Source organism: Epinephelus lanceolatus, chromosome 5 (assembly GCF_041903045.1).
Source record: "Epinephelus lanceolatus isolate andai-2023 chromosome 5, ASM4190304v1, whole genome shotgun sequence".
In the NCBI taxonomy this organism is placed as follows: Eukaryota; Metazoa; Chordata; class Actinopteri; order Perciformes; family Serranidae; genus Epinephelus; species Epinephelus lanceolatus.
Genome location: NC_135738.1, coordinates 16916235 through 16940425, shown reverse-complemented (window position 1 = coordinate 16940425; position 24191 = coordinate 16916235). Strand labels below are relative to the sequence as shown.

At 41.2% G+C, this 24191-nt stretch overlaps 1 protein-coding gene across 1 annotated transcript in view; it reads right to left on the bottom strand.

Moving 5' to 3' along the window:
• LOC117262611 (cyclin-dependent kinase 17-like) overlaps nt 1-24191 on the bottom strand; it is a 47926-nt gene that overhangs the window by 9741 nt on the left and 13994 nt on the right. The window contains exons 2-10 of the mRNA XM_033635644.2: nt 23871-24019; nt 16976-17140; nt 16006-16139; nt 7693-7818; nt 3716-3772; nt 3463-3577; nt 2327-2421; nt 2054-2116; nt 1496-1619 (exon numbers count right to left, since the gene is read on the bottom strand). Of these exons, the coding sequence (XP_033491535.1) occupies nt 1496-1619; nt 2054-2116; nt 2327-2421; nt 3463-3577; nt 3716-3772; nt 7693-7818; nt 16006-16139; nt 16976-17140; nt 23871-23997 (1006 nt within the window). The 5' untranslated portion in view covers nt 23998-24019. The remainder of the gene's footprint in view (nt 1-1495; nt 1620-2053; nt 2117-2326; nt 2422-3462; nt 3578-3715; nt 3773-7692; nt 7819-16005; nt 16140-16975; nt 17141-23870; nt 24020-24191) is intronic.

The following is a 24191-nucleotide window of genomic DNA, read 5'->3' as shown; positions in this document are numbered from 1 at the left end:
GTCACAGTTCATCTAAATGACAGATAATTCATGACATTAAAGAATCTTTGGTCTCTATCTTAGACCCGGCACAAAGCGGTGCACAGCGCAACTGTCATTGCTAGTTTTAGACCGACACAGTTATAATTTTCACAGCCAGAGCCCACATTGTGTGAGTGTACTTACACCCATCTGTGCACCCATGGGCACAGAGGTCCCATAAGGTGTGGTCAGGTGCTTTATTGGAGCATTACTACTTTGAGGCAGCAGAAAGTGACTGCGACAACAAAAACCTGGTCTAAAGTCAGAATGTTACTGTATTTTCCTGCTATTTAAAGGGCACCTTATTCAGATAGTGAAAGATTCGCTGTGTGCATTTACGCACGAGGAGCAGTGTAACATCGTTTTGTGCATCCTCCGTTACCCACTTGAGCCGCGGATGGTGCTGGTGGAGCAGACCCTGCGTTACATGGAATAATTTGCACACTGTTACACCTTTCTTCTTCTATCCGGATTTGCGTCATGCATCATCGGGAATTTAAAGTTGTGATGATGTCTCCGCTCAGCATTTGGGATTGGTAATAGCCTTCTGCGCGAGGGTGATACATCATTCGCGTGTGATTGAACAATACTGTCTCTCGGAAGTGGACAAAACATAGACTAATTTTTTTTTATACATTCACCATGGGATTATTACAGCTATTTCTGGTTCTCGGCATATTTTGCGCCTCCTCAGGTAGGACACAGGGCTGTCACTGATTAACCATCTCTTGCAACATGTAGCTGATAAGATGAGATAATTGCATGATGTGTTGTTTTGGATAATTTGCCACCTAGGCTTCTTAGAAATAATCAGTAATAATACAGTAACCTCCCATCTCTTCCCCTGACACCACTAGGGATTTTTTTATAGCATCACAGGTGTCCTTGCCTGCTAATAACAATGACATTCTTGTTTTTGTGTTTGCAAATTAGTTGTCGGCTTTGGGGTTGACCCTGCCCTGCGCGTCAGCGTGTTTGATGAACTAATGCTTGGAGAAGGCTTTGATGTAGTTACCCAGGTCCAGGGCTTCCACAGCGAGTCTAGAGCTTTCCTCTGTCACGGTTGCGACTGTAGTTTTTACTGTTGCTCCCTAAACGTCTCACAGTTTTTGCTGCAGTGACATCATGGCTCTTGCTGCACTACTTAAACTGCTTGCTTCTCTAATTTGCTAAAAACCGTAAGTAGAAGTGTGCCAGGTGCAGGCGCAACCGGCTTTTAAAGGGAATGGGAGACGACACTCTAATTGGTTGAATTCATGTTGCGCCCAAAACACACCTGTGGTTGAGGGACTAAATACAACCCCTCTGTCCCTTGCAACTTAATGTGCATCCAAATTATGCACAACTTAACCAGTAAAGTGGAGTTGGACACGCCCTGAATGCACTTTGAACCATTAAGCAGATCGTTTAAATGGGGCCTTTAATCTTACGTAGATTAATAACTGATGTAAGTGCTGTTTTTAGTTCTTTTTACCAAAGTCAGCCAGTTTGAGTTCTCCTCTGTCGTTGATGAGCAGATTCTGGGGCTTCAGGTCTCTGTGGAGAACTTTCCTTCTGTGACAGTAGGCCAAGCCTCGCAGGATTTGGAACAGGAAGATCTGGAGAAAGATGTAATTTAGATCAGCAACTATCATCAAATCAGTTAAATCAGTTTCAAATAGTGGTGCGGAATAAAGTGTGTTGCTGCGTTACATGCATTTTACAGACAAAATCAATTAATTCTGACTGATGCTTGGAGAAACATAGCATTTACGTGCTCCTTCCAAACAGCCCAATTTGAGTTTTAATATGCAGTTTAAGTATTTTTGGTCCTTTTCAAAGGGAACATTAAACCAAATTTAAACAAAATGCTCACAAACACAATAAATCTTTGAGGAAACTATGATACAGAAAATTCACTTTCCCCTTTACTGTCTACTCTCCACCACCAGGGGGCACACTAACAGTGTTTCTTGCACTGACACTAGCACCCACAAAGTCATGGCAGTTGATGAAGTTGGCCGGGCCAGCAGGGCCGCCTGCAGAGGCTCACCTTGACATTCTGCATGCTCAGGATGTTCCCGCAGTCATCCATGTACTGCTTGAGGTCTTTGTCCTAGACAAGAGGAAGAGAGGGGAGGAAGGGAGGGTGTTAGGAGAGTAGAACGGCTACAGGCACAGCAACAGTTGTGCCCCTGTATTATCATCCTCAACTCTGCAGAGGGTCATGAATAATAATGAAGCAAAATGTATTCATTTTAGCATCCGTGCACAGAATAACACGTGAGTCATGCAGGAAGTGAAGGTCGAGTTCTGCTGGTCTCACCAGGTACTCAAAGACCAGTGTGAGCGACTTGTCTGTGTGGATGATGTCGTGCAGTGTCACAATGTTGGCGTGTTTCAGGTCCTTCAGTAACGACACTGTAGGAAAAGAAAGAGTAGATTGCTCAAACAGTGAGGATTTGATTACACTTTTTTTAATCTGAACCATAAAGTTTCCTTTGTTTTATATCTGACTCTGATATCTCTGGGTTTACACTGACTTACTCAAGTGAAGAAGAAGAAGACTTGCGTCACACACAAATTTCAGACTTAAAGAGATTTACTCACAGATTTAATTAATCAATAAAGTCACAAAACAAAAAGATAAAATACAGTATTCTAAGAAAAATAAAACACAAGTACACAGATGTTACATCACTATATAAACACTTTTCCTGTTGGTGGTCTGAATTCTCACTTAACTAATCTCAATGCATTTCTCCTGGCAACCTGTAGTGTCAGGCACTTTGGTGAAGTTCTTTCTGTATAAACATTTTCTAGCAGACAAGATTGTTTTCACCTTCTGAGTCTGTGTGTGTCATCATTGCAAAATGTGATCCTGGTGACACCTATTGAAGCAGGAACTACTACAGAAGCTGCTTTGAATGTTTTGTCTAGTGCTTCTATGTTTGTCTGTCAGTGGGCAGATTTTGTCAACGCGGTAATGTTGCAACTGCAAGATACAGTCACGAAACTTTACAGGTGTGTAGTTGAGATCAAGATAAAGGCTGACTTCGAAGATTGGTGTGGTCTGAGCAAGGGGCAACAGAAGTAGGGGGGTAGAAAGAAGGGGAAAGGACCACTGCAGCACTGTTAACAGGGTCGAACAGAGACTATGCTAAAAAACAGTGGACCAAATGATTTGGTTTCTGTATGGTTGGTGTTATGTTTTTTGAAACCTTGAAGACAGCATACTTTTTTCAAGGAAATGCTGTTTTACTGTCTCATAATATAACAAATATCACAATAAAGGTTAAAAATTAATTATCTAGAGTTCTGTTTTTAGGTCAAACTTCTGTTTTTGGCAAAACATCCCAGGATTCTCAGGAAAAGAGTGATATATTCCTGGTAAGTTATTAAAACTGGAGGCAGCTGTTGGTAAAGTATGACTGTCTTGGTGCAACAGTGCACCTTCAATACCTTCTCTGATAGCTGTGCATGGCGCCCCCTCCTCATGCTCCAGTCTGATCTCCTTCAGCGCCACAAGGTTGTCTGTCAGCTTACTCCTCCCCTTGAAGACTGTAGCGTACGTGCCCTAGAGGACAGGAAGACAAGGAGAGAGGTGAGTCAGGCTGTCAGGGGGTTAAAAGTAAACGCTGTACCTGTGTCTGTACACGTTATATCTGTGAGAACAATAGCACCAGTGAGGAAGTGAACAAACACTCTCACGTACCTCCCCCAGTTTGTCCAGTTTGATGTAGGTTTCCAGCTTCCCAAAGCCAATTTCTGACTGGAGGAGAGAAAAGGACAAACAGCATTAATGAGGGCAGCGTCTTTATTAGCACTGACAAGCTTACAGACACTACAGCAAATCCTTATGACGGCCTTGCAGCAACAGAGGGGGGGTGTAAGGAGGTCACACACACACACCCGACCACCATCATAGCTAATCTGTTGTGACAAAGGACCGTTAGCTTTTGGCTTTTACAATGTGTTTGTTTATAGGGACGCAAAGGCAAGTTTTATTTATAAAGCATGCCTAGTTCACAATGGAAAACTCTAATGTGCTTTAGAGCTTCAACAATTAGTTAATTAAAGGGCGGCTGCTTTTATTTAAAAAAAAACACATCCAAAATAATAAAAGTTGAGTCAAAGTATGAACGTTGTAGTGTCAAAAAAAATATTTTCCCATGCTCTTCTAAAAACTTTTTCCCATGTGACCTGACGTAGGTCTCTGCACAATGTCAATGCTACATATAAACCTACATAGGGTTTTGGATACCCTGTTAATTAGGTTCTAAATTACACAAACAAACAAAATGATTCGGACGGTGGTAGACCAGCAACTCCTGTGTGCTGTGAGGTAAAATTACTGTTTCTGTCAGCGGAGTCTGGCGGCTTTGAAGAAGGCAAAACAACTCCCTCAGTTTCCTGTCAGAAAGGGCTGTCTGCTAGCAAGGTGAAGCAGTGAGATAATCTTAATATGGCGTACACTTACAGTGATTTAGATGTATATATATGTCCTTTGACACAATCCTTACCTCACAGAACACGGGAGCTGCTGGTCTATTGCTGCCTTAATAGGTTAGTTAGTTTGTGTTATTGTGTGTTTTTTGGAACCAAACTGACAGGTCGTCCATAGCTCTAGGCTGCATTGCGGTTTTACTTTAGCTGGAGCGGCTGTGGCTCAGAAGAAAGATCAGCAGTTCGATCCCTGGCTCCTCTAGTCCACATGTCGAAGTATCCTTGGGCAAGATATTGAACAGCAAATTGCTCCCAATGGCTGTTCCATTGGTGTGTGAGTGTGTGTGAATGGTTACTAACTAGCAGGTGGCACCTTGTGTGGTAGCCTCGGCCACCAATGTATGAATGTGTGTGAATGGGTGAATGGGACGTGGTGTAAAAGCACTTTGAGTGGTCAGAAGACTAGGAAAGCATTATACAAGCACAGTCAGCCCATTTATCATTTACTTAGTTACTGTGCCCCAGTACTCCTGTCTGCTTCTCCAAACTGAGAGCACGCCATCTGACTGTAGGTAATATATTGAACTGATGATCTAAAAATGTCTTTGCCTGGTTAAATAAAGCTTAATTAACAATAAAACAGTACCATCCATGTTCAGATCTTCCAAACTAACACTTTCCTCACTCTCCATGCTTACACTGTTAGGAAATGGCGTCTGTAGGGGGTGAGGGAGGGGAGGGCATCAGTGCTGTGATCTATATCCCTGCTTTTAGTTAACAGCTAAAGGGAGTTTCCATTTGAAAACCACAGAAGAGAACACAGATGGACCCACCCTGAAATCAATTAGTCAATCGACAGAAAAGTTATTGGCAACTATCTTTAACATAAACGGGAAAATTCACTGGTTCCAGCCTCTCTAATGTTTGATTTGATGGTTTTCTTTGTCATGTGTGACAGTAATCTGAATATTTTTGTGTTTTGGACGTTAAGAACCTACCTACCAAAATACATCACCCTGGGCCAGGGATATTTTAACAGGCATTTTTCACTACTCTCTGACATTTTACAGAGGAAATAGGAAAGGAAAATAATAATCAGCATATCAATTGCTAATGAAAATAATCACTAGTTGCAGCCCTAAAAGAAAACAGTCACACTCGCAACTGCTCCATAACAAAAAGGTCACACAAAACCTATTTAATAGCTGAGGTGCACATTACGCAAGGCAGATTTTAAAAATAAGTGGGAGTCATCTTGAGTCCGTAGATAAGCTTCTCCAGCAACCAGGAGCATAAAGACTATAAGCACAAACTGACCCTCAGCATGAAGTCCAGCAGCAGATGAGCTGAGAGGTCTGGGTGGAGCACATATTGAGCAAAGCCACTGCGTACTTTATAAACAGCTCTGCAGGGGAGCATGTATGCAAATACAGTGGACTGGGCGAGGCTCAGCGTTCATACTTGTTCTCTTTTGTGTTTTTGACAGATGCACAAAGTGAAACCACAAGCCAATTATTGAGGCTGCTCAGAGAGAGAATGTTGGGGTGAAATGTAAAGACACCACAACAGGCTGAGAGCTGGAGATAAAACAGGGCAAGGTGTGAGCTCTCGCTCTCTCACTTCTGCTTCTCGCTGCCTTTAAATAAAACACGACTATCTTTATGTTCTGCAGCCTCTCCCTGACAACCTCTCTGTGTCTATTTCTCTCTGTTTCCGCCTGATTCTCCTCCACTGTTGATTCTCAAATCACAACTGCTCACTCTCTGATGTGGGCAGCGAGTACTGTGCATTTACATAAGCACAGTTTGGAAGTATCAGCACTTGAGTTTTTTTTAAATACATTTCACAGGGAAATACTAAACTTTGTATTCCACTACCTTTATCTGAGAGTTGAGGCTATTAGTGACCCTGTGCATCTAGATTTAAGCTGCAAAAATGTTAGACAGGATGATGGCTGGGTGACACAACAAAATACGAGGAAATGTTAAATATATTTTTGTCAAATGTCAGAGTCTTTGTGTGTATTAGATCACTGTAGACAATGCTGAAAATCACTGGGCAGGACGGTGATGACATACCTTGACTTGTCAGGTATTAATATCCTTTGTTAGCCAAAGGTAGACGTAAGGGTTTCTTAATTGATTTAAGGAGATTTAAGACAAATAGGGCTGCAGCTAACGATCATTTTCACTGTTGAGTATTTTCTTAATTAATCAATTAATTTTATAAAATGTCAGAAAATGATGGAAAATGTTGATAAGAGTTTCCCAAAGCCCAAGATGACGTCCTCAAATGTCTTGTGTCCACAACCCAAAGATATTCAGTTTACTGTTACAGAGGAGTAAAGAACCAGACAATATTAAGAAGCTTAAATCAGAAAATTCTGACTTTTTTCCTTTAAGAAATACCCAAACTGATTAATCGATTATTAGATTAGATGGTGATTAATTTAACAGTTGACAACTGGGGCACCCAGTAGCTCAGTGGTCAGAGTAGGCGTCCCATGTACCAACACACTGTCCTTGCCACAGTGGCCGTGGGTTTATTTCTAGCCAAAAAAAATCTAAAAAAAATTAGTCAACAACTAATTGATAAATCATTGCAGCTCTTGGCAAAGTTAAGGATTGAGGTGAAAGGGACAGTGTGTCAAGTGTACAACAACAGGAAGTTAGCTATTGTACTGTAGTTTGGCTCCGCTGACTTGACCCATTTTACATAGTCAACAGCAGCAACGGCTGTGACACACGTGACACGCTCAAAGAGGCGAATAAAAAACGTTTAGCACAGAATTGTGGCAAATTGACAGCATGGTGGTGTATTGTCGCCTCACAGCAAGAGGGTTCCTGTTCAAACCCAGGGTGGGGGAGCCCTTCTGTGTGGAGTTTGCATGTTCTCCCCGTGTTAGTGTGGGTTTTCTCCGAGTACTCCAGCTTCCTCCCACAGCCCAAAGACATGCAGGTTAATTGGTGACCCTAAATTGGCCATAGGTGTAAATGTGAGCATGGATGGTTGTGTGTCAGTCCTGTGATAGTCTGGTGACCTGTCCAGGGTGTACCCCGCCTCTCACCCAATGTCAGCTGTGATAGGCTCCGGCTCTACTGTTTGGTGATGAGCAGGTAGTATAGTGTGGGTTTATCAGAGCTTGAAACCTAAATTATGTTTATTTTGTACTCATTATCCATTTGACTAGTGTCTGCAACTTCCTTCTTTGTTTTGCCACCACACTTTACTGTCTCTCTGTCTCACCAGTGATGCTCTGCGGGAGCGTCGGCTCAGCGGCTGGTCGAAAGGCGGGCTGCTCAGCTGCAGCTTCTCCAGGTAACCGTCAGGTATCCGGATGTCAGCCGGCAGAGACAGGCGTTTGTTCAGGTCCTGCACACACACAAATGGATAAAAACAACAGAGAAGCTAATTGAAAAACAGTGTCAACATGGTGTAAAACCATGAAATAACAGGAGTGAACCCTCGGCAAACAGCGAAAGCTCTGAATAAACACTAGTGATTGACAACAAAATGGCGGAAACCCAGAGTAAACAAGTAGAATCTGTAGGAACCGGCCAGCTTTAGGCCTCACCGGTCAACAGAGAGGGTAGTGTGTGTGTATATGTGTGTATAAATACACGTGCAGCAGCATGAGTGTACACAGGTTAGAGCAGCAGGCTTGTATACATAATAAAGGCAGCCTGCAGAGCCCTTTAAGAGTTCGAGGTAAAGTCTTTCCCAGAGCAACAAAGTACTAAAGCATGATCCTAATGACTTGTTATATAAAATCAAACACACACTCACAATGCAACGCCTGGAATCTACCCATCATGCATTTCCTCTATTTGTTAGATTACTGTTAATCCGGCCTCTCTCTCTCTCTCTCTCTCTCTCTGTAGATGCTTTAAATCTTTCACTCCCTCTGAGGTAACACTGGACACTTAGTAACACCCCCCACCCCCAACACCAACAAACAATATGCAACTTTGAACTTTCCACATTCCAAAAACAAGCTCATTGATCAATCTGTAACTGAGGGTGACTGATTGTGAATGGGTGAACCGACCCTTCAGCCTTTCATTCAACCCACTGCAGTGACTCAGCTTTCTGCCTGTGTTGTTGCCCACAGTTGACAGATCCAGACATGTGCTCAGTTTTACAGGAGGTGATGTTTTTATTACAGCTTCAGTAAATTAGCAGGATTTCCCAAACATTCATTTATCTGTGGATGGCCACGATCAAAACTTCTGCCACCACAAATATACTGTCTTTTTTTATTTACAATAAAACAGCACCATCAAAGCCCAAATCTCCAAACTAACACGTTCCTCACTCTCCATGCCTACAGTGTCAGTGAACGGCATCTGTAGGAGGGTGAGGGAGGGGAGGGCATCTGTGATCTGTAAGCTAAAGGTTATTGGAAACTATCTTTAGCAAAATTTTGCTGGTTCCAGCTTCTCTAACGTTTGATTTGATGTGTTTCTTTGTGAATATTTTTGTGTTTTGGACTGTTAGAACTAGTTACCTAAATATATATAGGATATCAGAACAGGCATTTTTCACTAGTCTGTCATTTTACAGATAAAACAGTTACTTGATTAATCAAGAAAATAATCACTAGTTTTAGCTGTAATGTGCATTTGAAATCGAAAATTAGAAAAGAGTTACACTTCGCAACTGCTCCGTTACAAGAAGCACACATACAAACAATTATATAACAATCAAAACTTCTGCAGCCACAAATATATTTTCTATTTTTTGGAGATTAACCATTCAGTAGGAGCACTGTTAAAATATATATCCCATTCCACACTGCAGAGTGCACTCTTGGCAAAGATGCAGAGCGTCAGGTGCACTGAAAGTGAAACTTAATCGTTTATTCTAACTTTCCTCTGCAGCAGATGCTCCTCTCCATCGATTGGATCTGATCAGCTCTGAACAGATCAATTATTCATTCTGCAAATCCCAAAGTGATGCTTAGGAAAAAATAACTCATGGAGAGCTTCACCTGCACTGTGTCCGAATTCAGAGAGTGGACACAAAATGTTTCAGAGGGACACACGCATTTAAAAGAAATATATGTCATATATCATAAAATGTAAAAGCTCAGCTACTGGTGACAGACGTCACTGTAGCCTGTTTGTCATTCTCTATCCAATAATGCTGTGTTTCTAATAAACGACGGACCTTCTTCACAGCAGACATTTTACTTGTCACAGTAAGAAAAGCAATGGCTCAGTTCCATTAAGTGTGCCAGTAAATTATTCCAATTAACCTTTTTCACGGCAGACATTTTGACATGTCAATAGTAGGAAAAACACAGGTGTATTCAATGACATTAATGACAGCTGCATTACATTCATGGGAGGTGCTGGTATTGTGCTTGCTGGCTCACTGGAACAGCCTGCTGGCATTCATAATAAAACTGAGCCTTCGTTAATGTTATCAGTTTCACCTGTGGTTTTCCTGCTGTGACAAGTCAAAAAGTCTGCTGTGAAAAAGGTCCATAAGTCAGCATCATTACTATCAGGACCTACCCTAAATGTAATGCAGCCATCATTAATATTATTAAATACACCTGTGATTTTCCTACCATGACATTAAAATGTCTGCTGTGAAAAAAATCTTTTAGCCTACTTAGGCAAGTCTTGCTGAGGACCTGATGACACTTGTTGTAGCGGTGGATACCGACACATCAGTGGGCTGAGCGAAGATGATGTATTGAATAAAATCATGTGGCGAATAAACTGCTTTTCTATTTGGAAGAAGTCATCTCAGGATAAAGTTGTATGTGGCAATAACCCTAAATAGGTGCAGAGGCATTTTCCTGTCCATTCTTCTCAGCTCAGTTCCGACAGGAATGCATCACCTAAATACAGCATCTCTGTATCAGTTTAATAGAAACCAGCGGCCATAGGTCATCAACCTGCGGCCCTTTGCTGCATGTCATACCCTCTCTTTCACACCTCAAACTGTCCTGTTGAATAAAGGTAGGAGCAAAAACAATCTTTTAAAAAAAAGAAAAGGAAAAGAAACCTTTGGGATTTCTAAATACCACACTATGTCATAATACCTTGATACCACCCAAGCCTAATTTACATCTCAGCTTATACTGCCGTGGAGCTGAAACAATTAGTTAAAAGACAGAAAATTCCTCCACAACTATTTTAATAACCAACATGTGGCTGCAACTAACAAATATATTCATTGTCTGACTATTTTCCTGATGATTTGATTCATCGCTTTTTCAGAAAATAGGGAAATGTTTCCATCATAAATTCTCAGAACCAAAGCTAACGTCTACAAATTGCTTATTTTTTCTGACCAACTGTCCAAAATCCAAAGATGATTCAGTTTATTGTCATGTAAGACAAAGAAATGCAGCTTAGAGTAGCTTAATGATTAATGAATTATAAAAATAGCTGTCTCTTATATTTCTGTTGATCTCGGCCCTAGCTGCGTGGTAAAAATGTCATGAAGTCCGTCTGTATCTTTATTTTTGAAAGACATAATGTCCTGTTCTGTAGTTTCTGTGTACTGGATCAGGATTGCTGGTTTGTCCCCAGAGCAGGCGATGCCATCCATCACCCGACCTTTGTACCCTCCTCCACCCCTCCAGTTGTCCAATCAACCCGTCCTAATCTGTTACAACAGGGGCCCATCTGGACCGTATTACAGTAATCCTTGTGATGTAATCCCAAAACAGCACTGCTTCCTCCCCAGTGAGAGATATACAATCCTCCACCTGACCACAGACAGCGGGGTTTCCTCACTATTCCTTCACCTCTTCTTGTACTGTCCCTCCTCTGGGTGTCACATCAGCACAAAAGCACGAGGCCACACAGTGATTTCACTGTTGGGTCACTTCATCAGCAACGAGCTCCTCGGTCAATCCCGCGGCTCATACCAGCACAAACAATACACATAGTGTTTGCTGGGCTGTGAGGAAGAATCTGAGTATGAGTGTGCGCTTGTGTACAATGTGCTTCTGTCCAAATAAACCTCTTCTGATTGTGAAACAGGGACAGGAAGTGTGTGGTGCACTGCTTGCACACTGTGTCGATACACAGTGAGAGGTGATGTGTCATGTCTCTGTGTGTGGGTAGCCTCACATGGAGTAAGCTGCTTAACTACGTGTTTAAGGTTGTTTTTTTTTTCTTTTCGTGCAGTCTTGCATGTTTGGTTCGTCTGTGTAGCTACTGCTATCTGCTCGTAAATCCCCAGAGGTCCTGCAATCAAACCGACCAATAAACACTGTCAGAGGGAGGGAAGTGTGTGTTCTTCAATCACAAGATGTTTCCTTGCATGATCACCGAGCAGCGACTGTGCAACATGTGGTTCACTGGCAAGATGTCAACATCAACCACAGAAAAATACACACTCAGTACAGTAGAAACTGAAGTGTCTGCTGCTCTGTCAGATTTCTTACATTAAATGTGACTTCTGAACATTCTCAGATGTTTTGAGAGAACCAATAAAACCTGCTACCTCTGCGGCCTTTAAATATTAGACATGCTGGCCCAGTGGACAGTTTTAAACAACGACTCAAAACATATCTTTTTAACACAGCCTATAACGAGCAGCTTTCTGTTTTAATGTTCATAAAATGTTTGTATATATGTATTTATTACGTGATTAATTATTGATTGATACATTTATTTATTCTTCTCTTTTCTCCTTGAATGTGCGTTTTGTGTATGAAAGGTGCTATATAAATACAGTTCATTCAGTCATTCAAGTTCAGTCATTCATAAAAAAAAAAAAAGGACTCCACTGATATTGCAGTTTTGCCGACACACAAACCATGTCGTTGTAACAGACAATGCATATATCGCAATTTGCTGTATTGAAATAACCAACATATCCCAATACTGTGATAATAGCGTATCGTGGGTCCTCTGGCAACCCCACCACCCCTGTTATATGTTATATGTATGTATTAAAGTGTTTTTGTGTACTTGTAATTCTTCATGCAATTGATTCTGTTTGATTACTAACCAGTAAAATGTAGATGGGACTCTGTTGGTGTAGAAACATGGAGGTGGGGTGCAGGTGGGGGTTTTATAATGTGTTTTTCAAGTTGTATCTTTGATTCATTGCATTTTTTTATTACTGCAAATGCCAATAAAAAGACCTTGAGCAAACAAATCTTATCTTGAGTTCTGACAGGAAAACTTGATTAAAATTAAATACCTCAAGGATTTTAAACTACATTCCCCTTCAAAGTGTGTGTGTTCGTACAAAGTAAAAATCAGGTCTGTTCAACCCGTCTTAACAGCTGCTGATGGGATTATAGAATGAGCAAATAGACGTGACATCACTTCACTTAAACAGTATTTTGAGAGCAGTTCCTGGATGTTTGAGACCTCCATCTTTACTTGAATATGTGAAAATGTAGACGGGGAAAGAATGGAGATCATTACAGGCTTAAAACAGCGATAATGAAAATGGAAAGGACAACTGAAACTGGAAACAACACCGTCAAAATCAGAGATGTTGTCTTTAAACAATCATTGGTTCTGTAAGTTTAAAAATATTAAACTCAATGAAAATTTAAATAGAGAAGTGGAGGGTGAGAGGTAATTTTCTTATTCACTTTCACTATGAACCTAGACAGCCGTTAAACATCCTCAAATCCCATTAGCAGCCATTAAGATGGACTGAACGAACCAAGTCTTGCCTTTAAAAGACAGAGAGAGATAAACACACAGTGTAGGAAATGTTTAAACTTGGGGTGTCAAACTCATTTTAGTTCATGGGCCACATACAGCCCAGTGGGCCGGACCAGTAAAACCAGTACATAATAACCTATAGATAACACTTTTAGTATAAATAAGTTCAAGTACATTCTGAAAACATCATCCAATTACAAAACAGATCATGAACAGCCTGAGATGTCTCATGAAAAACAGGTTTTCCCCACATTCAGCCCACTGGTTACAGTCATTACATGTGCATTACCCCATACATGTGCACTGCTGTGTAGTAATGCTGGCATCAACACATAAAACTATTGAGGAAGCAGGTTGAAATGGACACTTCTTCAATTTTCAACCAGCTGTGTATCGAAACAATGTGGGTAGTCTGTGTAAATAACCTGAGGGAAACTTCCCTCCATCTAACCAGTGCCTAGATAACCCTCCTTGCCCCCTGGCGAAACTTTTGCAGGCTCTCGGGCTGTTGCTCGAACTACAAGCTGTACTTGAAGCATTTTCATATTGCCCGCCACCCATGCTGCCACTGTGAACACAAAGAGTATAGAAGCAGATCAAGAGACAGACCTGCCTCTTTCTCTTTCTTAAACTCAGACTGAAATCTGATCAAATGGTAAAACTAGGCAGTGCTAATCAAATGAAGGTCAAGATTTTGTTACTGTAATGCCTATTTCTTGCCTACAGTGTTTTCAGAAACATATTTTAGTGCTGTGTTCAGCTGTAATAGTGAGAGTTTGTGAGCAGGAAGTGGGTGTGATGCTGTTTTCTGCACAGTGAAAACAGAGGCCGAAAAACTGAGATCAAAAGGTAAAACTAGGCAGCGCTGATCAAATATAAACCAAGACTTGTTTACTGAGTTGTCTATTTCTCGCCTCAAATGTTTTTAGACATGTTTTAGCTTACTGTTAACTGTAATATGAGAGCGTTTGTTGCCAGGCGACCACCTTCATTTCAAAGTGACATGTTCGCATTACTTCACCTCGGCCAGCCATTAGAAATTATGGACAGGGGGACAACATTTTCCAAATTGGGCCCCTCATTCACACCCACTCCAGCACTGCCAGTGGTGCATAAACCTTTGCATGGGCTCCCCTGAGCCTTGGGCCGGGGTCATCTGTACCCTCTGACCCCACCTGACAGCTGGCCTGACTTCACCCACCAGTGGGAGAGTTTATTGGTCTGATGTGGTGCAGTGCATTCTGGTAGTTGTAGGTTTTCTCCTTTTTAGAAAAACCGTCCTTTTTCTCTGTTCTCCCTGGTTCTGTAGCACCTCTTCAAAAAATATCTGCATCTTTCTACTGCATCAACATTCTAGTTTTATTAAAAGGCCATTTTTCCAGCAGTGAAATAGGTCTTTTAAGTTATCCCCTGCTGTACAAACCATTTACAAACATTTTGGCAGTGCCTTAGGAATAGCATTCCACCAGTATTAGTTTAAAATGAAAGTCTGATACAGACTCTTTTGTACTGAAGCTGCTGTCTGATGATATTATGCACAATATTTAATATCTTTAAATATGACTGCAATAAGTATTCACTGTTTTCTCAGAGAAGTGTATTCTGGCCTCTGAAGCAGTACTTTACATGAAGCTTCTCCTAAAACGTGGCATCTCTTAGCCTGTGCATCAATATTAGATGTGCAAAGTCATCCAGTGGGCTGAATTGGACCCTTTAGCGGGCTGGTTCTGGACAATGAGTGATATGTTGGATGGTTTAAAGACCTCAAAAACAATCTAAACATGTCAAAATATATTTGTGTTGAACACTACACAAATGAAAGAAGCATAAACTCTGATGCCCTTTTGTCCATCTGATTCTTTTTGATTACTACTGGAACCTACAAAACAATCTGATGTAAGTCAATGTGAGAAACCTGTGGAATTCAAGAAAACCCCACTGATCGCACTTTATCTGTTACCTTAAGATGAAGCAGTTTGATTTCTCCTCTCACTTCTGCTGCCTTTCATGTGTCCCTACGAGCCAGCTGGATTTAAGCTCTCACTCTTGATCTGGTTCTACATTTGTGAACACGTCTGTCCCTCCATATGCTCCGCTGAATAAAACTCCATGTTGACTTCATCTCTACAGCAGCTTGTTTTTGTTCTCGATCGCTTAAACTTTATTAATTTGTGATAATAACAACACTGTGCTGTATTTAATAAACACAAAATCAACACACGCCCTGGATTCAAAGGATGCTTGCGGTAAAACGAAATCCCTCTTAGACAACACCAAAGAAAATAACAATCACAACGAGAAGTCTTTCCATAATGTGATGACATTATGCAACCACCAGAGGAATGTCACAATTTGTCTGTCCTTTACTGACTCTGAGTCAGAGTGTGTGTGTAAAGAGAGAAAGTAAGGGTGGGTGGTGGTGGTGTTAACGGCTGTGAAACCTTTTAGAAACAGATTTCAAAAGTATGTTCAGCAGTACATTGTGTGAAGTCACTGTGTGCATATGTATGTGTGTGTGTGTGTGTGTCCCCTGCTGAGATTTTGTGGGCAGCTGAGGACTTCAGTGTGTTCATGACACACAACGAGAACACGCCTACGCTTAGTTACAGCATGGTGCTGTAATGCACACATCATTAAATACCAATTTTTGCAGGGAAACAAGTCCATTATCAAACGCTCAGGTTCATTTACCTATCAGAGAGTTATTCAAAACATATCTTTAGCTATAAAGAGGAGGCTGAACCGCCGAGCCAGGTTAAATGTCACGATTTATGGCAGTAACATATTTAAACATCAAAAGCTGTTAATAGCAGCCAGTGATTCATATCCCCAGCAACATATCTACCATTTAAAAAGGCAGTGCAAGGAAAATCAAATTCTGAAAACTTTCAGAAACAATCCCCACCTCTGCAGAGATGCGTCTGTTCCCTCTGTTCCTCAGGCACACACCCGTAGGCGACTGCACCTCGTCGGAGGAAGTCCCCGACGCCTGGTCGCTCTCCCCGTCTGACCCCATCTTCAGGTTCTCATGGACGATATCTGGAGCAGGGACAGAAAGAAAAATAGGATGAGAGGTTGAGTCTGACAGATGGTGCAGGTCTGTGGAAACAAGGCAGCGCCCTGCGCCGTCTGATGACTTCAACAGGAAAGAAAAACAGTTGGACACTTTTACAAGTCCCTCTGTTCTTATCACGCTCCTGGCTGTGTCGAGCAGAAGACGAGAAGTGTTATTAGGTTTAATAAGTTTGACTGATAGATTTAATTTATTTCAACGCCACAGGGCTTTACTGTACAGGAGAAATCCATATATTACACTATAATTTTCTCACGCCTAAACAAACCCAAGTTTCACACATATCGGCATGTTCCCTGCAGGCTTTGTGCTTATATTAGGGAGTGTTGTGAATTTAAATTTTGTATCTGGGTTGTGAATTCAGGCTGCTGTTTTACTCGTGTCCAAAGTCATTACTTTCAGTCTTAGTTTTTTAACAAATGGCTTATTGTGTGACTGGAGATATTGTGCTGATATGTTTGTTCCTGCACTAATACAGGCCTCGAGCAGTGGTTTGTTTGAGCACATAATATATCTGTGAGTGTGTGTGTGTGTGTGTGTGTGTGTGTGTGTAGGCTCAACTGACTCAGTATAAATAGGAAATACAATGATTTTACATGTAGTTTTTATCCAGCAGCTTCACATCCACATTAAATAAAATCTTGCATAAGGCTTCCACACAGATTCTACCTATTTATACAAAAGACATCTCCTCTACTAAACCTTCTTTCAGAGTGACAGGAAAGACAAATACCACATGTGATCACACAGCCTGTTTGTGTGTGTGTGTGTGTGTGTGTGTGTGTGTGTGTGTGTGTCTCACCGAGGCGGCTGCCGTTGCGAGGCATGACCATGAGAGAGCCCAGGCCTCCTCCAATGACGCTCTGAGGCCGTCGCAGCGGAGGCTTTTTAAAGGAGCCTGTGTACTGGTGGAGGAAGGAGTGGACACTATGGGCCGATGGAGGACGACCATTCCTCACTATGGGCTCTGCAGAAGAAGACAAACACATTTAGTTTGACAAATGATGACAAAAATCTGACAAAATGTGACAGAGGAAGTGTGTAAAGGTGCCTGTGACTGAATCAATTCAACGGTAACAGAAACTGAATCCTATAAACATATTTTAAACAGTTTTTTAAACAAGAGTGTAATACATGTCCCTTTTTCTAACCACTTTCAAACATCAAATCTCAGTGAACAAATTCAACATCTAGTCGGCTGAAAGTTCATTTAAGGTACACTCATCAGCTTTTTCCTTTTTTAGAATCAAAAGGAGGTGTGTGGTGGAGTAATTGTCACCAGAAACTCTGTCCTCGGCCAGTATTTTTTATTTTCCTCTTATTGTGCCATGTTAGGGACGTTCCTGGACACAGTGTGCAGGTGAAGTCGGGACTTAAGAAAATTCGCAGACACAGAGATGAAAAAAAAAATGCAAATGAAGTGAGGCCAAGCGGACAAAGCTTGTTCCAAAATAAGGGTAAATCTGGGCTTAGCTTCCACTGGTGAGAGTGTTTACTAAGGGGTTTAAGAAAATATTGACACACTTCAGTATTGCAATATTATATTTTGTTATGCTGTGACGATCCTCAAAAACACTGCATGGATTTGTAGTTGTTTATAATTTATTTTCTTAATTTGTTTACTGAAAGAATCCTGCAAGCACTTTCATTTTATGTTTTACTGATACAGGCAGTTATTAATTCCCTTGTTCACACTGCACAAAAAGTAGTGATATAATTAAACAATATCACACGAGAGGGAGTGATGTTATACTGTATATCGTCACGGCTGTGATTCGGTCATGCCCAACTTAACAGCAGAAGTAAACATGTTTACAGCCTGGTACAAAAAAGGGTTTTGGTCTCTGTAGCTAACTTCCCCATTCATGACAACTGTACCGGGTGAATCTTTTCTAACTCACCCATTTACATTTTATTAGTGCTTAAAGTTATGAATAATTAAAGGCGAGCTGCTTTAAGTGACAGGCTGTCTGCCTTTAGTGTCCTTGCATCAGATCCTCCCCTCGTTCCTCCACAACGCCATCCTCTCATCCACATATGGTCACTTCTGGCTCAACAAAACCAAGATGGCGACGGCAGCTATGCCGAACTCAAGGCTTCAAAATGACAGTCCATAAAAAATGGGATGCGTCACGGCATCTACATCCATTATTTATACAATCTGTGTACTACCAATACATTACTGGTTCCATAACATAACACCAGATTGCATAAAATAATCACCGTTACATAAGAGGTTTTAACTGGTAATCTACTGATGCTTAGATTGGCATGTTATTAGTTAACTGCAGTGACATAGTAAAGATAAGTTGGACAACATATTGAACATATACTTTTCCACATAAAGCGTGTTTGAACAAATATCAAATTTTGTTTTTCACAGGTTTAAAACTGAGAAGAAGGGGTCAGAGTGAGAAGCAGTAGAGAAAACAGCACGTCTGAAAACAAAGAACTGTGCCAACATTTTAAAAGAACATGGAGAAATGGAGATAACAAAAGTAAACAACTCATCAAGGAAACTGATGCACTGTTACACCATAGATTATACAGTAGACTGTGTACCGTAAATTAACAGTTTAGGGTATTATAATGTGTTAATCTGTGCTACTGTCATACTTTTAGCACACCTGAAATCTTAAAAAAAAAAAAAAAAAAAAAAACATAAATGGAGCCTCTAAAAAGAACTTGTCCTGCTTATTAAAAAAACTTGCCTAAAACCAGTGGGATTTGTTTCGGTCTAACCTTTATGTACTCTGATTTCTTCCATAACATCTCATTCCTGCAGCCTCTCACTGAAACAAGAGTTACCCAATCATAAACAGAGCTGAGGTAATTACAATGTGGTCCTTTCCTCTTATCCAGTCTGACCCTTATACTGTAAATAGCCAGTATCAAAAGCAGAGAAGTGAGACAGTCTCGTATGTAAACACAACGTCTTGTGGTCTCAGCTGTGTGTTTTGGTTGGAGAAAAGGGTCTGAAACTGCCTGACAGAGGAGCATTTGTCCAAGAGCAAGAATGGAGCTGACAGAGGTGAAAGATTTATTATGTACAGACCAGCACCAACTAAAACACCAACTGTGAAAGCGAGGAGTAAATGGAGCCCCAGAGAAGCTGTTTAGGAGTCAGACAGGGCTCAGACAGACAGACGGATACTCAGGACTCCTACTCTTTACCTTAAGTCATATTCAAGCACTTTTCAAGATGCATTTTCAAGCTTTTCCAGCACCTTAGCGCTAAGACAAACTGCCTATGTATACACAGCACACTCAGTAGCCACTTTATTAGGTTCACTGGTGCAATTTAGTACAACCCAACTTATTTTATTTCTTTATCTAAGATGGGAAATATTTAGTCAGAAAGTTATTATGAAAGTGATTTAATGCAAGAAGTTTCAAGCACTTCGTTCAAAATCCAAGCACCAAGACACCACGTCAAAGTGTTTTCAAGTATGTCCAGCACCCATATGAACCCTGCAGGATACTGCAGGAGGACTCTAAGGACACAGTTTGAGAGTATCAGAAAAGAAAAATGGTTATTAAGCATGTGCATGAGTCTCTGAAATCAGAAAAATTTAAGGGTGTTTATGAGGGGTGGGGGGAAAATTGGTACAGCATAATATACCGATATTTTTTCCTGGTAATTTCGACTTGATACACAGGCACCAAGTATCATTTCTTAATATTACAAGTACAAATTCAATTTTTGGTAGCCTACTAGAATAATACAATCAAGGGCTTTTTCAGGCCACTAGACACAACTTGCTCAAATAGAAATGATTGAAGTGAGATGGACAGACTGAAAACTTTTTATCTTTTTAGATAAAACACATATTGATAAAGTTTTCCTTTAGGGATATATTATACAGTTAAAAAAAGGGTAATAAATCGCAATATATGTCATCGCCAATACTCAGCATATTGCAACATCTCAATAATATTATAGCGCGACTTAAATATCGTTTTAACACCGTATCATGGGGCCTCTGGTGATTCCCACCCCTGGTGTTTATGACTTTTATGTGCATGATCAAAAGGAGCACCTGAGCGCTGTGAGGCTGCACACCAATAAACATACCCTGAAAACAGAGAATAAGAAAATACAGGCGGAGGGCTGAGTCTCTGCAGAAAAATACACCACTAAACACTTCTAGTGGTTCATAAGTGATGATTGAGAGGGGTTACTTCTGTATGAGTTTATACATTTTTTAAGAAAATCCTGCATAGTACATCCTTAATATTAATATCAACCCTCAATCAAAACATGCAAGCAGAGGTGGAGTAGATGGAGTAGGTGTGTAGAGGCTTTTCATATGTCTGGCTGAAGCAGTGAGAACAAGGGTAACCATGGTATCTATCCCTTTAATATCTATGGTTTAATTAGGCAGTGTGAGCAATGATGCAAATGACCAAGCAGACCTGACTGATGGTGATACTGGATTTTTTTATGTTATTTTAAAGATTTCTTGCATTAATATTATAACAATTTTGGGAAAGACCACTGCGCTCAAACCTCTGGGTGTGTTGTCCAAAAAGAGTCCTTAAATGAATCAAAAAAATGGGGATCACCATTTTTTTGGATTCATTGCATTAATATTATGAAATACTTTTGCATTTTATCTTCTTAATCTGCAAAAATCTTCCTTTAAAGCGTTGTGAGGTTCAAAGGGTCATCATAAAGGTAATAAGATCATTATGTTTTTCATTGAGAGTTAGAAGGACACAGCCAACACTAATATTCCGTTTCAATCACTGTAGTCTCGCTGGCCTCAATGGGTATTTGTTTTGGTCTGTATAACAGATGACTGAATGCGCTCTCCTTCACAGGAGACATCACAGCAAGCCTTCCCACACCCGATTAGATAAATGTACCCCTGACTGGGCTGTCATCAACCATTGGCTCCGATTTCCAAGCTGGAAAAACAGGGCGACTGTTGTGTCAAATGTATCTTAAACTTGAATAAATCCGGGACAGGAAATAAGACATGTAGCTGCAGAGTCATGCCTCATTTTATATTTGCAGTGCCTAAATACTTAACAAGATTCGAGGGGAAGCAATACACGTCACCATCTTAACCACCCTCTACGGCTTTCTGATTTTTCTGGCTTCTTGTTTCCAGGGTCAACCAACTCTCAGTTCATTTTTTAGACTTAAATGTTATTGACAAAATTGAGCTTAGAGTTCATGCTGCTTTCCGGAGCTGAGTCAGTGCTGTGGGTGTGCAGGTCTTGTTAAGCTAAAAAAACAGATTTCACTACGTAACAGTTTTGTAAGCACGGCTTTCAAAACTTTGGAACATTTGTATTATAATTCATATCATTCAGTTGTTATTGTGTTGTTGTTGCTGTAGTTTTTTTCCGCACACATCAACACCAATGAGGCATTTCCTAGATTTCCTAGATTTCCTATGAACATGTAAAAACATACAGCCTCCGCATGTAATATCCAGACCCTTCTGCCACCTCTCCCTTATCTCTGTGCAGCTGCTGCAGCCGCTGGCCTGAGTTATAAGTGTTACATAATCAGATCAGGACCAGAACGCTTTCCCCAATCACAGAGTTCAGATCACATCTCATCTGGCTACTCCATTCTGTCTCCTCTCTACCCTACTTACTGTTATACAGGCTGCTAAAATCCCCTCTCACACACTCTCTAACACACACACACACACACAATAATCATTGGCGCACACATATATACACACAAACACAACATGATTCTGTGTCCCCACTCACCAAGCACCGAACACTCTGGCCAAACCTGGTGTTAATCACTATACAAAAAGCTCTTTAAAAAGCACAGTTAGTTCTCAGAGGGAGGTGGGCGAGGGGAGGGCGGACTTGGACGATCTGATTGATTGAAGAAGGGGAACAACTTCTCATTTGGACAAAAGACAAGAGAGGGAAAGCTGAGGACAGGCTTGAAAAAAGCCTGGGAGGTGGGAGGTGGTGGTGGGGGGGACCACTGGGTGGTCAAAAGAGAGGAAGAGGAGCTGAAAGATATAAAAAAAAAAGAAGGAAAAGTGCATCAAGATGCCTGGCTGGTTTCACCAAGTCATCCAAGTTGCCGTGGCAATGTCATGGAAACTCTAGAATGTTTCCAGATCCTGAGCGCCATGGCAACGATGTGGTAGCACACCGAGTCATGCTCCCCCCCCCCCCCATCCTCGCTCCCTGCAGATTTTGTGAATATCAGCAGAGATAAGCTGCTGCGCCACTTTGCTTTTATTTTGACGCCTTGAAGGCTGCAACCTTCAGCAGCGTCCAAACGAGTGTGATGTAACCAACTTAAGTATCTGTACCTGTTGAACAAAGTGTGTCTACAGGAACATAGATAAAGAGTTATGTCAGACAATATAGACTGAGAAGTTATTTAAGTCACTTCAACTTTCTGAACAGCCATTGTTAAGGGACGGACACATAGTGGATTTTCAAGGCTTGGATGTACGTAAAAGCTTCACAACAAAAGTAAACCACAACTCAGAGGGTCCACGTCAGTAAGAAATATCCAATATCCAAAGATTACACTCTGTAGAAACCTGATGACATATTCAGCAGTTGAACTCAGCGCTCTTTCAGACTCTGATAAGTGTTAGATAAAATTTGGATTTGGCTTTGGATAAAAGTGCCGTATAAATATAGTCCATTAAAATTCAGCAGCTAAATCCCATTTCAGACACGCACTTCATTACGTAAACTTGCTGTGAAGTTAACACGTCAGTCTGGTGTTTGGATAAACCCGAGTCATGACGGAGATCCTGGTTAGTACTAGTGGTAAATGGTTCAACTGCTGCATCCCTTTTTCACTTAGTGACGGGGATAAAAAGTCATTCAGCTACAGTACAAGTTTTAAAATCCATAACTAATGCAGCCTGTCTGAGCACTTTTATTCTTTAATATCATTGTTTTCCAACTCTATGTAACAGGAGCCAAATCTCATATAGATAATTGTTATGTCGTGTTTCAATAAAACAAGAAAATTTATATTACAAAGACATTTGAATGCCATCTCCTTTCAATTCATTCTACCATTATAGACGTGAAAAAAAAAGATATTGGAGCATTTCAACTTGATTTGGATGCTGATTAACGTGGCAGTGACTGACACTTTGAGACTTCAAAGCACTCAGGTTGGCCATACTATACGTTATAAAACATTCAAACGGGAAGTGAAAAATACTTCTGGATACCATAGTCTGTTTTACACTGCCTCTTCAAGACGGGAATGTTGTGCTAATATTCCACCTCACCGTTCTGTATAAAAGGTATGATCACAGCAAAAGGGCACAGAGTTGTCTCGCCATTATGCCAGCAGCAGAGGTAGTAACATTCATTCATTTTCTGTAACCACTTATCCTCATGAGGGTCGCGGGGGGGGGGGGGGGGGGGGGGGGGGGGGGTCGGGGGGGACTGGAGCCTATCCCAGACAACCATCCACACTCACATTCACACCTACGGACAATTTAAAGTCACCATTTAACCTGCATGTCTTTGGACTGTGGGAGGAAGCCGGAGTACCTGGAGAAAAAACGCACAGAAACCCTCTTGCTGTGAGGTGACCGTGCTAACCACTACACCACTGTGCCGCCAAGGACAGGTCCAGACCATGGAAGGAACGTGTGTGCCATTTTGGTTATGTGTGCGACCAACCACCAGGAGGTTTAAACCATCAACTTCTGTAAACTGCCTCTGAAACTCACCGTTGTCCTTCAGGCCGTTCTCCTCTATGGTCATCTGCTCTGCCAGCTCAGACAGCGACTCGTCGATGGTGTGGCTGCCTCGTAACGTCTGAGACAGACGTCGCTTGAACCGCTTCATCTTCTCCATAGAGCTCTCGGGAAGGGGAGGCCTGAGGATGACAAATAAAACAGATATGTGAGAAGTGGTTTTAACCCATGTAAGACAATGATAAGAAGAGATACGGCTTGTTTTCGTTTCAGAGGAACACTTCCACTATCTGTAAGCTGCAGTGTTGATGCAGAGCGTGACATTTAGCTGATAAAAATCTGTAATGTACACTG